This window comes from Pogoniulus pusillus, chromosome 8 (genome assembly GCF_015220805.1).
Source record: "Pogoniulus pusillus isolate bPogPus1 chromosome 8, bPogPus1.pri, whole genome shotgun sequence".
Taxonomy (NCBI): domain Eukaryota; kingdom Metazoa; phylum Chordata; class Aves; order Piciformes; family Lybiidae; genus Pogoniulus; species Pogoniulus pusillus.
The window spans coordinates 17,761,463-17,773,452 of record NC_087271.1 but is presented as its reverse complement, the minus strand read 5'-3'; the positions used below and the strand labels follow the sequence as shown (position 1 = coordinate 17,773,452).

At 47.1% G+C, this 11,990-nt stretch overlaps 1 protein-coding gene across 2 annotated transcripts in view; it reads right to left on the bottom strand.

Moving 5' to 3' along the window:
- Window positions 1-236: 236 nt before the first annotated feature.
- Window positions 237-11,990, bottom strand: part of CACHD1 (cache domain containing 1) — a 145,226-nt gene continuing 133,472 nt past the window's right edge. For both annotated transcript variants that reach the window (XM_064147405.1, XM_064147406.1), the window contains one exon: window positions 237-11,090. In XM_064147405.1, the coding sequence (XP_064003475.1) occupies window positions 10,852-11,090 (239 nt within the window). In that variant the 3' untranslated portion in view covers window positions 237-10,851. The remainder of the gene's footprint in view (window positions 11,091-11,990) is intronic.

Here is an 11,990-nt window from a genome sequence, read left to right as displayed (position 1 = left end):
TGCACCATGAGGCTGTTAGAACACTGCAACAGGTTGCTCAGGGAGGCAGTTGAGGCCCCATCCCTGGCTTGACAAGGCTCAGAGCAGCCTGATCTAGTGGGGGACATCCCTGCTGGGGGAGTTGGACTGGATGACCTTTGGATGTCCCACCCAACCCAAACCATTCTCTGATTGTATTTAGGACCTCTAAAGACTCATCTGAGGGTCGCAGGTCTATGAGAGACTGGAAATCTATCTGTGAGCTCTTTAAACAAGTGATTTATTTTATGAAAGCAAAATCCAAGCACTCTTCTGAAACCACGTGATTGGTGTTTCCCGCAATAAGGGCGTGGAATCCATCAGTTGCTGCCAATTCCAAGCTTCCATAAAAATCCCTGATTGCTAGCACTGCTTCATGTGAGCAAAGTGCAAACAACACCACCCTCTCCAGTCTTTATTGTGCCCACCGTTCCCAGCTCCAGTTGCACATTTCATTAGGAAACTGAAATGTGGTAACCAAAAGGTGTGGATTCAATTGCCCACAGCAGTAATTATTTCAGTGATGATTATCGAAATGCTCAGTCCTTTAACTCACAGATGTGTATTGCCTCCAAAACATATCAGAGGAGGCAAAAGAAGTTCCTCTCACCACTTTTCTAACAAATTAGAATGCATTCTCAGGGTAAAATTCCACACTGCAGTAAGAGTGGGGATCATTGAGAGACAAACAGAATTTCCTATCAAATTACCAGCCCGGAAGAGCACAGTGAGCAACTGATACCTTCGGTATCCTGAAGAAACAAACACTTTGTAACCTCTCTCTGCAGCTACCTCACAGTCTCAGGCTTCCCTTGCTCTGCTGGACTACAATTCACTCGTTAACCATTAAAACAACTCGACATGTCTAGACTGAAATGTTGTTGAGACAGATATTGTGACATGGCAGGTCCAGCTAACTGCTAAACTCGTTTTAATCCCAAAGATATATTGCACTTAAGAACAGCAGTAATATAGGATCAGAGTTCAGGTCTACCAAATCCCCTCCCAGCAATGCCCATCATATTGAAGAGGTGCCAGATGGGCAACAGATTGCTTCAGAGGCCACCACAGCCACATTGTGCCATTCAGAGTTGCGCTGCCAATAAATGGTTATTTTCACTTGGCAGAAGCCTTACTTGTGCTGACATGTACACTGGAGTAGAATCATTCAATTGTTTAGGCTGCTAAAAGATCTTTAACACCATCAAGTCCAACTGTTAATCCAGAACTGCCAGGTCACTCCTAAACCATAGAATCCTAGAATCACTAAGATTGGAAAATACCTCTAATATCATCAAGTCCAACTATCAATCCAGCATCGCCATGCCTGTTAAAGCACATCCCTCAGGACCACCTCTACGCAGATCTTAAATCCCTCCAAGGATGGTAGTTCAAGCCTGGGTAGCTTGGTCCCCTGACAGCCCTTTTGGGGAAGAAATTGTTCCTCTTGTCCAACCTAAATCTCTCCTGGTGCAACTTGAGGCCATGTCCTCTTGTCCCTTCGCTTGTTGCTTGGGAGAAGAGACCAACCCCCACCTGGCTCCAGCCTCCTTTCAGAGAGTTGTAGAGAGCCAGGTCTCCTCTCAGCTTCTTTTTCTCCAGGATAAACGACCTCAGCTCCCTCACCTGCTCCTCACAAGATTTGTGCTCTACACCCTTCACCAGCTTCATTGCTTTTCTTTGGACACACTCCAGCACCTCAATGTCCTTCTTGGAGTGAGCAAATCATGTCAAGTACTGCTTTGTGTGCCCCAAAACAGGACGTTTTTTTACTCCTGAGATGTTTTTCCACACAGACACAAAACGCTTCAAGTGGCTTTGCCCACAGCTGAAGAGCTGAAGTCTTTCTTTAGGTGGAGCCTGACAGCTATGAAACTTGGTGTGACACTGCTCCCAAGTGTGTTAGGAATGATGGATTAGCTCCCTAACAGACTGGTTAGCACCTTCTCCTCCATTTCCATCCTGTGACACAGTGGTTTGCAAATTAACAGCACAAAGATAAAAGAAGCAAGAACTATAACTTATGAAGTGAGGACCTGTCATTGCACTGAAAGGTAATGTAACCCAGAGTCAGCTTCAAATTTAGTAATAACTTCTTGGCACAAAGTACCATTTTGGCAATTTTAGTATTAAAAAATATTAAACTATGCCTCGAGTTTTCCAGCAAAAGCAGGCACAGCCCCACATTCCAACACAGAGTATTTTTACTGGCTGAGCTATTAATGTGCTGCAAATTGTAGTTTCAAATCACAGAATCACAGAGTCCCAGCATGGTGGGTGTTGGAAGTGACCTCTGGAGATCATCCAGTCCAACCATTCTGCTAAAGCAGGGTCATCCAGAGCAGTTTGCTCGGATCACAATGTCCAGCTGGGTTTGGAATCTCTCCAGAGGAGCCTCCACAACCTCACTGGACAGCCTGCTTCAGGGCTCCAGCACCCTCATACCAAATAAGTTTCTCCTCCTGTTCAGATGGAACCTCCTAATTTCCAGTATTTGCCCTTTGCCGCTTGTCCTGTCTGTGGACACCACTGAGTCTGGCTCCATCCTCTTGCCCCCCACAGGTCCTTTAGCTCTTGCTGAGCACTGAGCAGATCCCCTCTCAGACTGCTCTTCTGCAGGCTCAGACCCAGGCTTCTCAGCTTTGTCTCCTTACAGAGATGCTTCAGGCCCCTCAGCATCTTTGTAGTCTCCAGTGAACTTTCTCCATTAGTTCTCTGTTTCTCTTGAACTGAGGAGTCCAGAATCTGGCCAAGTAGCTCCAGTGGTGGTCTGACTAGGGCAGAGTAGAAGGGGAGGAGAACCAATCTTGACCTGCTGGTGACATTAATACACCCCAGGAGACCACTGACTTTCTTGGCTCAAAGAACACACTGTTGGTTCATGTGGCTGAGAAGGCCAAACTGTTCTGCCTCAGATTCTCTGTTTCCTAGGAACTGGACACTGACACTGACTTGCTTGCTGCACTACCTCTTGGTTCAAAGCAGCCTCAAACCCTGATTCCTCCTCCTCTAGATCTTCTGCATTCTGCCACTGTGATGTGGCTTATGATCAGAGGAATGGAAGCCCTGCCACGGGAAGAAGTTGTTCAGCCTTGAGAAGGCTTGGGGGAGACCTTATTACCACAGACCAGTACATAAAGGGTGGCTACTGAGAAGATGGATCCTTTTTACAAGGATCCCATGGAAAAGACAAGGGATGAGTGGGACAAGTTACTGCTGGGGAGATTCCCACTGGATTCCAGAAGAAACTCCAGGGAGGTCCTTGAGGTGACTGACTGACTGGCTGGTAGACTGGGAGTGAACAGGCATCATACAGCAATCTCTTTTGGGATGATCAGTCAGGGATTTATCCCTGCCTGCACAAGCTGCAGTTGGAAGCATAGTATTTTATCCCTGAAATCACTGTTAACTCCTTATATATGGAAAACAGGCCTAAAGGATGAATACAAGCTCAAGCTTCCCAGTGTCTTCTTGGAAAACTGATCAGCTTATAAAATGTTTTGCCACTCAGTTATTAAAAGGTCCCCATGGAATCACACAGAACCACATAATGGTCTGGGTTGGAAGGGACCTCTGAAGGTCATCCAGTCCAACCCTCTCTGCAGTTAGCAAGGACATCCTCAGCTAGATCAGGCTGCCCAGAGCCCTGTTGAGCCTCAGATTGAATAGCTTCAGGGATGGGGCCAAAACCACCTGCCTGGGCAACCTGTTCCAGTGTTCCACTACCCTCATGGTGCAGAACTTGTTCCTAACATCTAATCTAAATCAGCTCTGCTCTAGTTTGAAGCCATTGCCCTTGTCCTGTCACTGCAGGTCTTTGTCAACAGTCTCTCTGCAGCCTCCTTGTAGGCTCTATTCAGGTACTCGAGGGTTGCTATTAGGTTTCCCTGATGCCTTCACTTCTCCAGGCTTAACATCCCCAGCTCCCTCAGCCTGTCCTCATAGCAGAGGTGCTCCAACCCTCTGATCATTTTCATGGCCCTCCTCTGGATCTGCTCCATCAGGTCCACGTCCTTCCTGTGTTGTGGGCTCCAGAGCTGGACGCAAGTACTCCAGGTGAGGCCTCACCAGAGCAAAGTGGCAGAAACTGTCATAGACCAGAATCTCTAGCTACAGACACAAGGAAGTGTCTGACATTGACCTGTTCATTCTGTTTCCATGAGGAACAGAAGAACCCATCCCCTTCCTGTCCTCCAGCTTCTGTGGCTGAGGTTACAGCAGTAACAGATTCTGACTTCCTCACACAGATGTCCTTGCTTAAGCTGCAATGAAAGTAAATGCACCTAAAGAGGTGGTTGTTCTGATTTTGCAGGAATTACATCATGCCCTTTAGTTACTTAACCAACTGCCTGGGATTATGCCAGGAGAATTGATAGAGGGACCAAATTAATTGCTGAAGTGTCGGAAAGTTGGAAAACTGAGAATAAGTCTATTAAAATCATTTGACCAAGCCCCCAGTTTCCTGCAGGTCCCACTGCCAACCTTACTCACAGAGTCTGTCCCATTTCATTACATTTGGGTGTACCAGAAGAGCTTTAAGAGAAATCCCTCACTGCTGACCAACACTGGAAATACCTGGCAGTCTGATAATCCAAGGCTGGCACTCTGAAGCAAGGTTGGTCCTGAGGGGATACCTTCTCACTCTCTACGGCTCCCCGAAAAGGCAGCTGGAACCAGCAGGGTGCTGGTCTCTTCTCCCAGGGAACAACTGATAGAACAAGAGCAAATGGCCTCAAGTTGCACCAGGGCAGATTTAGGTTGGACACTGGAAGAAAGTTCTTCATTGAAAGGGTTCCCAAACACTGGAACAGGCTGCCCAAGGAGGTGTCTGAATCCCCTTCTCTGGAGATGTTTAAAAGAGGCAGAGATGTGGTGCTGAGGGACATGGTTTAGCATCAGCCTTGGCAGAGTTAGGAGACTGGTTGAACTTGGTGACCCCGAAGGTCTTTACCAAGCAAAATAACTCTAGGGTTCAGCTGCTGGGTGGGTGCCTGGGTTTAAAGAGGAGAGACTACTTTGGGAAGAACTTTGCTGAGGGATGGCCCCACCTCTTTCTGCACATTTTTCCATGCAGACACTGCTGGTAGGAAGTGCTGACTGGACAACCTGGGAGGCTGTTCTCTTTGTCCCCAAACCTCTGTCTGTCGCACTCGCACCCTGACATTTCAATGCCAGGTGGAGGGTAGGGTAGAAATGTTCCTGTACTATGCTTTTGGGCCAAGTATCCCTTCCTTGCTGTCCTTGGTTTTGCTCCTTTAGTGTCAGTAACAGTGGAGAGCACTTGTTCAGGCACTGCTCCAAAAGCTGGAGTGGTTTTGCTGCTGTCAGCTATAAAACCGTAGAATAAACCAGAACAAAACCTGTTACTGCTAGCTGCAGCCTCTGAGAGCACTACCATCTACTGCTGCCCCTAAGGAAACCAGTCTAGGGAGAAAACTGGGAAACGTTCTTTCCACAGCATTTATACAAGGCTACTGTGATTCACTGGTGAGCTGAAACTTCCAGAACTTGTAAATGTCCTGTCTCTGCCATCAAATTTGGGCTGCCCTTCTGCTGAGGGTCAGCACTTTGCCAACTGGTATTAACTGCCACTTTCTGATGGGCATGACAGTGAAAGCCTGGATTAAACCAAGCAGATCTGATTATTCGAAGGAAACTCTTCTGTATTTCAGACAATTATTTTCCTTTAATATATAATTAAATCAACTACTTACTGAAAATCTCACTGGAGGTTTGCAGAGGAGAGGCAGAAATTGTGGGAGTTCAGCTTGGAAACAGGAAGGCTCTGGGAAGACCTTAGAGCAGCCCTCCAGTACCCACAAGAAAGCTGGGGAGGGGCTTTCTGCAAGGGCTTGTAAAGATAGGATATGGGGGAGTGGATTGAAGCTGGAGAAGATTTAGACTGGATGTTAGGAAGAAATTCTTTCCAGTGTGGTGAGACACTGGAACAGGTTGCCCAGGGAGGTTGTGGATGCCCCCATCTTGGAGGTGTTCAAGGCCAGGCTGGATGAGACCTTGAGCAACCTGATCTAGTGGAAGGTGTCCCTGCCCAGGACAGGGGGTTGTACTTAGATGGTCTTTAAGGTTCCTTCCAACCCAACTCATTCTATGAATCTGTGAAGTGATTAAGCTTTTGCCTGGAAGGCAGTAGGCAGGGAGGAAGTGCAATGTTCTAGTGCAGGCTGCCTTGAAGAGTCAGGAGCTCACTTGGAAATTTTTCACACACGGTGTTAGACACACTCTGAGTTTCTGCCAGCCCAGGCTCCTTGGAGTTCCCAGGCAGAGGATCTGCAGACCCCAAGCTCAAAAAGCACAGTCTGAAGTGAGTGGCATCAAGGCAGAGCTGGCAGCATCTCCCCGTCTGCGCTGGCAAACACAACCAGCTAAGTCTGGCACTCTGCTAACAAGGCAGGGGTTGGAGGACTTTACTTTTGGACTTGAGTGTCCACATTCCACTGTAGCCTTGGCTTCAGAAATGCAAGTCCTTCTGGGCCAAGGTCCTTCTGTGACTCAGTTCAGAGCACATAAAACAGAGAAAATAATTAGCTATCCTCAGGCAGAAGTACTACAGAGCAGCAATATGAAATCCTCTATGGCACTGGCATTGCTTGTTCATGGTTAGGGTCCATGACAAAGACAGAGACTGCACAGCAAAGCAGCCTTCCAGTTTGTGAATTCACTGCTGTAGGAATTAATATTCCAAACATCACTGAAAGCCTTGTGCAGGCTCCTTTGAAAATCCCAGCCATAGATGGGATTCTCTTTGAAAAACAAATGGAACAGGGAGCTAGGAGCTGCAAACACTGCAAATTAATCTTTGCACTTGGGAATACCTGTGCTCTCTTAGCTTGGTCCAGCACTTCTACATCCTCATTTTCCCCTCTTTTCCATATTTGCTGCCAGCTCACTACCATAAATTGTACTCTGACAAATACACTTTATGTCTTCAACATCATTTCTGGGTCACTTTCCAGAACAAAGCCTTTGAAAGCTCCAGACTTCATTTTTGACCAGTTATAGTCACAACTACTGCTGCACATGGGAACATCTCATCTATCTTCTTGCCCCTTGCCAAGGGCAAGGGTAAAGATAACGTTTCATGGCTTAAGTGGCCTTATAAAATGTTGTGGGCAAGTTGTAACAGACTACTTCCCAAATCATAGTTTTTATCAAGGCAATAGTGTAAACAAGTGGAAAACATCATCTAGATTCATCTTCAAGCAGTATGTTCTCAGCATGGAAACAGCTTCTCTCTCTGGGCAGGCCACCTAGGTCCTTGGGTAAAGAACCTGCTTGTTACACACAGGAAACGTCAGTACCCTTCATAGTACTTTCAGTCGTTGAGCACTGATTTGGTTCATTGTTAGTCAGCACAAACCAAAGGTGAAACTCAGAAAACCTACAGGAAATTACAGAATCCCAGCACTGTGGGGGTGGGAAGGGACCTCTGGAGATCATCCAGTCCAACTCCCCTGCTAAAGCAGGGGTACCCACAGCAGTTTGCCCAGCCTCACAATTGCCAGGAGAGTTTGGAAGCCCTCCAGACAAGGAGACTTCACAACCTCTCTGGGCAGCCTGCTCCAGGGCTCCAGCATCCTCACATCAAAGAGATTTCTCTTCCTGTTCAGATGGAATCTCCTGGTTCCAGTTTGTGCCTATTGCCCCTTGTCCTGTGGCTGGGAACCAGCAAGAAGAGTCTGACCTCCAAAAGGTCCCTTAACTCTTGCTGAGCCTCTCAGGCTGCTCTTCTCCAGGCACAACAGCGCCAAGTCTCTCAGCCTCTGCTTCTCACAGAGATGCTCCAGGGCCCTCAGTATCTTTGTAGGCTCCACTGGATTCTCTCCAGTACTTCTCTGTCTCTTGAGCTGGGGAGCCCAGAACTGGACCCAGCAGTCCAGCTGTGACCTCCCTAGGGCAGAGAAGTGGGGAAGGAGAAAGTCCTTTGACCTGCTTAATACAGCTAAATTTCAAATATGAGGCAAGTGGAAAATGAAGGGCCATAAAGGTTCCTAGTTACTGGTAAAGAGCACACAGGGTTTGAGTCCAGCTGCCCATTTTATGATCTTGCTCCTCAGTCAACACAGTAAAAGAATATCAGAAAGGAAAGACTGTGGCAGCAACTTGGGCAATAAAAATGGAAGAGCTATTAGAAACAGTGATTAGATCTGTTATCAGAGTTTGGTTTAAATGAGCAGCAGTATCTTTACCAGCATGACATTTACTCCTGCTGGGCTGAAGTTAGCCATCAGCACTTGAATTTGTGACCTGGCACACCTCTAGATTCTTATTCCTTAATTCTAAGCAAGAGCTTTGGTTCTTTTTATTGCTTCAAGTACAATCATAGAATTGTTTTGGTTGGAAAAAACCTCCACCATTGCATCCAACCATCGGCCTTACACCACCACTGCCATTAAACCATGTCCCCAAGTGCCATGTCAACACATTTCTTGGAACACCTCCAGGGATGGTGACTCCACCTCCCTGGGCAGCCTGTTCCCATGCCTGACCACTCTTGCAGGAAAAGAAATTTTCCCTAACATTCAACCTAAACCTCCCCTAGCACAATTTCAAGCCATTTCCTTTCATTCTATTACCCCATAATAGGAAGAAGAGATCCTACCTCACTCCAACCTCCTTTCAGGTAGTTGCAGAGAGCCAGATCTCCTCTCAGGTTCCTTTTCTGCAGGCTGAACAACCGCAGTTCCCTCAGCTGCTCCTTACCAGACCTATTCTCCAGACCCTTTGCCAGTTTTCTTGCCTTTCTCCGGACTCACTTCAGATCCTCAAGGTTCTTTTTTGAGCAAGGGACCCAAAACTAAATCCAGTATTTGAGGTGTGGCCTCACCAGTGCCCAGTACAGGGGCAATCACTTCCCTGCTCCTGCTGGCCACAGTATTGTTGATAGAAGCCAGGATGCAGGTGGCCTTCTTAGCCACTTGGGCACACACTGGCTCATGTGCAGCCAGCTGTTAAACAGCATCCCCAGGTCTTTTTCCAACAGGCAACTTTCCAGCCACTCTGCCCTCAGTTTGGAGCATTCATGGGGCTGTTGTGACTCTAGTGCAGCACTCAGCACTTGGCTTTGTTACACCTCATACAACTGAACTCAGCCCATCCATCCAGCCTGACCACATCACTTTGCAGAGCCTCCAGTGGATCAACACTCCTACCCAATTTAGTTTCAGCTGCAAGCTCACTGAGGGTGCACTCAATTCCCTCCTCCAGATAATTCATAAAGATGTTAAAGAGAACTGTCCCCAATATTGAGCCCTGAGGAACACCACTAGTGACTGGCTAAGGTTGTCCAGCCCTTCACCAAGCACAGTGAGTTCCACCTAGCCAGTTCTCCACAGAGCTCTACGTTATATACAGTTTATTTCACTAGAGAGTGGATTTTTATACATAGTATAAAGGGGTATCCTGATATCACACATATTTTACCGTACTGCTTCAAACTCATTTTTGTACAGAATACAGCATTAAGTACCATATTAATTCAAACAAGTCATTTTTTTCTTTGTTTTTAAAAACAAACCCTACATACAAATGGATGTTTATCATACCCACAGTGCAAGAAGGGTTTTCATATCGCTGTAATCACCAAAATAAAACCCCAAACCCCAAACCTGAATCTAAAATCCAACACTGTGACTGAAAATTAATTTGTAATTATGATGTGACAGACAGGTTGGTTAATCTTGGGTGGAATTCCCAATGCCATGTTAACTTCCAGACAAACACCAGCAGCAGCTTAGAATTACAACTTCCAGAAGCTCTCTTCCACAGTAACCCCAGGTGTAGAGAGCCCTAGTTTATCCCTGTGTCTGACCATGACAGCGTCCGAAGGAAACAGAAGAATGGCCTGGATTTCACTTGGAATCATCTGCTAGCTAAGGCTAAATAAATTCCTGATTACTTCCACACAGAAAACCTTGAAGGATGATCGAAGAGGTAAGGATGGGAGAGGTTGATGGGCTGAATTCTCAGGATTTTAGTAAGGGAGCACAGGCTTTCCCCTCTGCAAGAGGAAGAAAATCCTGTCCTCTAAATCAGGTTGTGGTATTTACAGAAAACCACTGTGGCAAAGAAAGCCTTCAGAATGTAAACATGGCAGGAATGGCTTCTTCATTTTCCCTTTTGCAGAGCAGGGCAGTGGATGAAGCTCAGCTAATAAGAAACAGATGTCTTCCTCGGAAGAACCACTTCACCAGCACAGAATACATCGTAGTAGCTGCTGAGAATCGCTAACGTGTTTTCTCCCCTCCCTCCCTCCCCAAAGTTCTGAGTTCAATAAATAGTAGAAAAATAATCCTTTACTTAAAAATCTGGAGATGCATTGTCCCAGGTTGCACACAGCAATCGTGGGAGCAGAGAACTTTCTGCGTGCAGAACAAACCACAGAGAAGCCAGCAGCCTTTTCCCCCCTCCCCGCCTCCATCTGGCACTTTTTGAGTCTTCAGCTGTACAGATTTCTGCTCTTCCAGTTAAGGAAACCAAATCATCTCTGGCTCTTTCAAGCTCGCTCTCTCCTCCTGGCTCAGCGTAAGAGGGCCGCCAAAGCTTCAGCTGCTGTGTAAACTTGCGTCCCTGTTGCTGGAGGTCTAACGTGCCTCCTGCTGCGTTTCACTCCATGTTATGGCAGGTCCATCCATCAAGGACGTTTCCCTTCCATCTCAGAGCCAACCTTACCTTTCTAGAAATGGAAGGCTTTTTGTGCCTAACAGTTTGCTCAGGAAGTCAGCTATGTCATTCCTGGTGAGAAGCACCATACCAAAGCTGCCTGTTGCTGCACAGATCGTTGTTTGCAAGTTAGGTTTCTCTTCTCCTTGTCCATTAGCACTCTGCATCCACAGTGTGTACTGTGACTGCAGCCTGCAAGTGGTGGCTGTGATGAAGGGTTGGGTGGTGCAACCGGTAGTGGTGAAACTTGTGACTCAGCAGGGCAGCGGTCTGAGGTGGGGTGTCCAGGTCCAGGTCTTCATCGTGGTTGCCAACATCAACGCCGGCTGACAACGGATCGTTATTGCAAGGAGGGTTTTCGCTGTCTTCCTGAGGGCTCATGGTGCTGTAGCCTGGAAGAGAAATCAGATTCACAGGTTGCATCGGGTTCAAGGGACCCTCAAAGGCTATCTTGTCCAGCATCCTTGCAGTCAAGAGCAACACCTTCTCCAACTAGATCAGATTGTCCAGGGCCACATCAAGTCTGATCCTGAATGTCGCCCAGAACGAGGCCTCAACCACATGTCTGGATAACCTATTCCAGTATCTCACCACTCTCATTGTGAAGAGCTTCCTCCTGACATCCAACCTAACTTCACCCCACCCCAGTTTCAAATCACTGCCCCTTGTCCTATTGCTACAAACTCTTCTAAACAGTCCCTCCTCAGCTTTCCTGTAGGTCCCCTTCAGATACTGAGGCTGTTTCCTTGCTGGTTCTTCCCTGGGAGAAGAGACTAGCCCCCAGCTGGCTCCAACCTCCTTTCAGCAAGTTGTAGAGAGCCAGAAGGTCTTCTTTCAGCCTCCTCTTCTCCAGTTCCCTCGACTGCTCCTCAGAAGACTCTAAAAGTTCTTTCCAAAGTAGGATGGCCAACTCTTGGATCTGGAAGCAGCAACACTTCATCACATCCTCTTGTGAATCACAGTGCTGTATTTTTCCAAGGAAAAGGGCCCTTTTCACCTGTGAAGGTTTATTTGCAAAGCCCAGGTACACCTTTCCAGTGCTGGTGAGCTCTTCATAAAGCAGGTCTATGAAGCCAAACAGTACTGATGCTTCCAGCCAAGCACACACACAGACTGCAATTAACTTGAGGCTCTCCTTTGGCTAAACTGTCTGCTGCTGGAGTCTGAGAAGTCAAAAACCCCAGCTCAGCTGTCTCTAGGAGTAATGAGACATTGCTTTCACTGGGATATCCTAAGGAAGTTATGTCACCAGAAAGCCATCCAATCGTTGCAAGAGAAGATGGTGCTTTCCC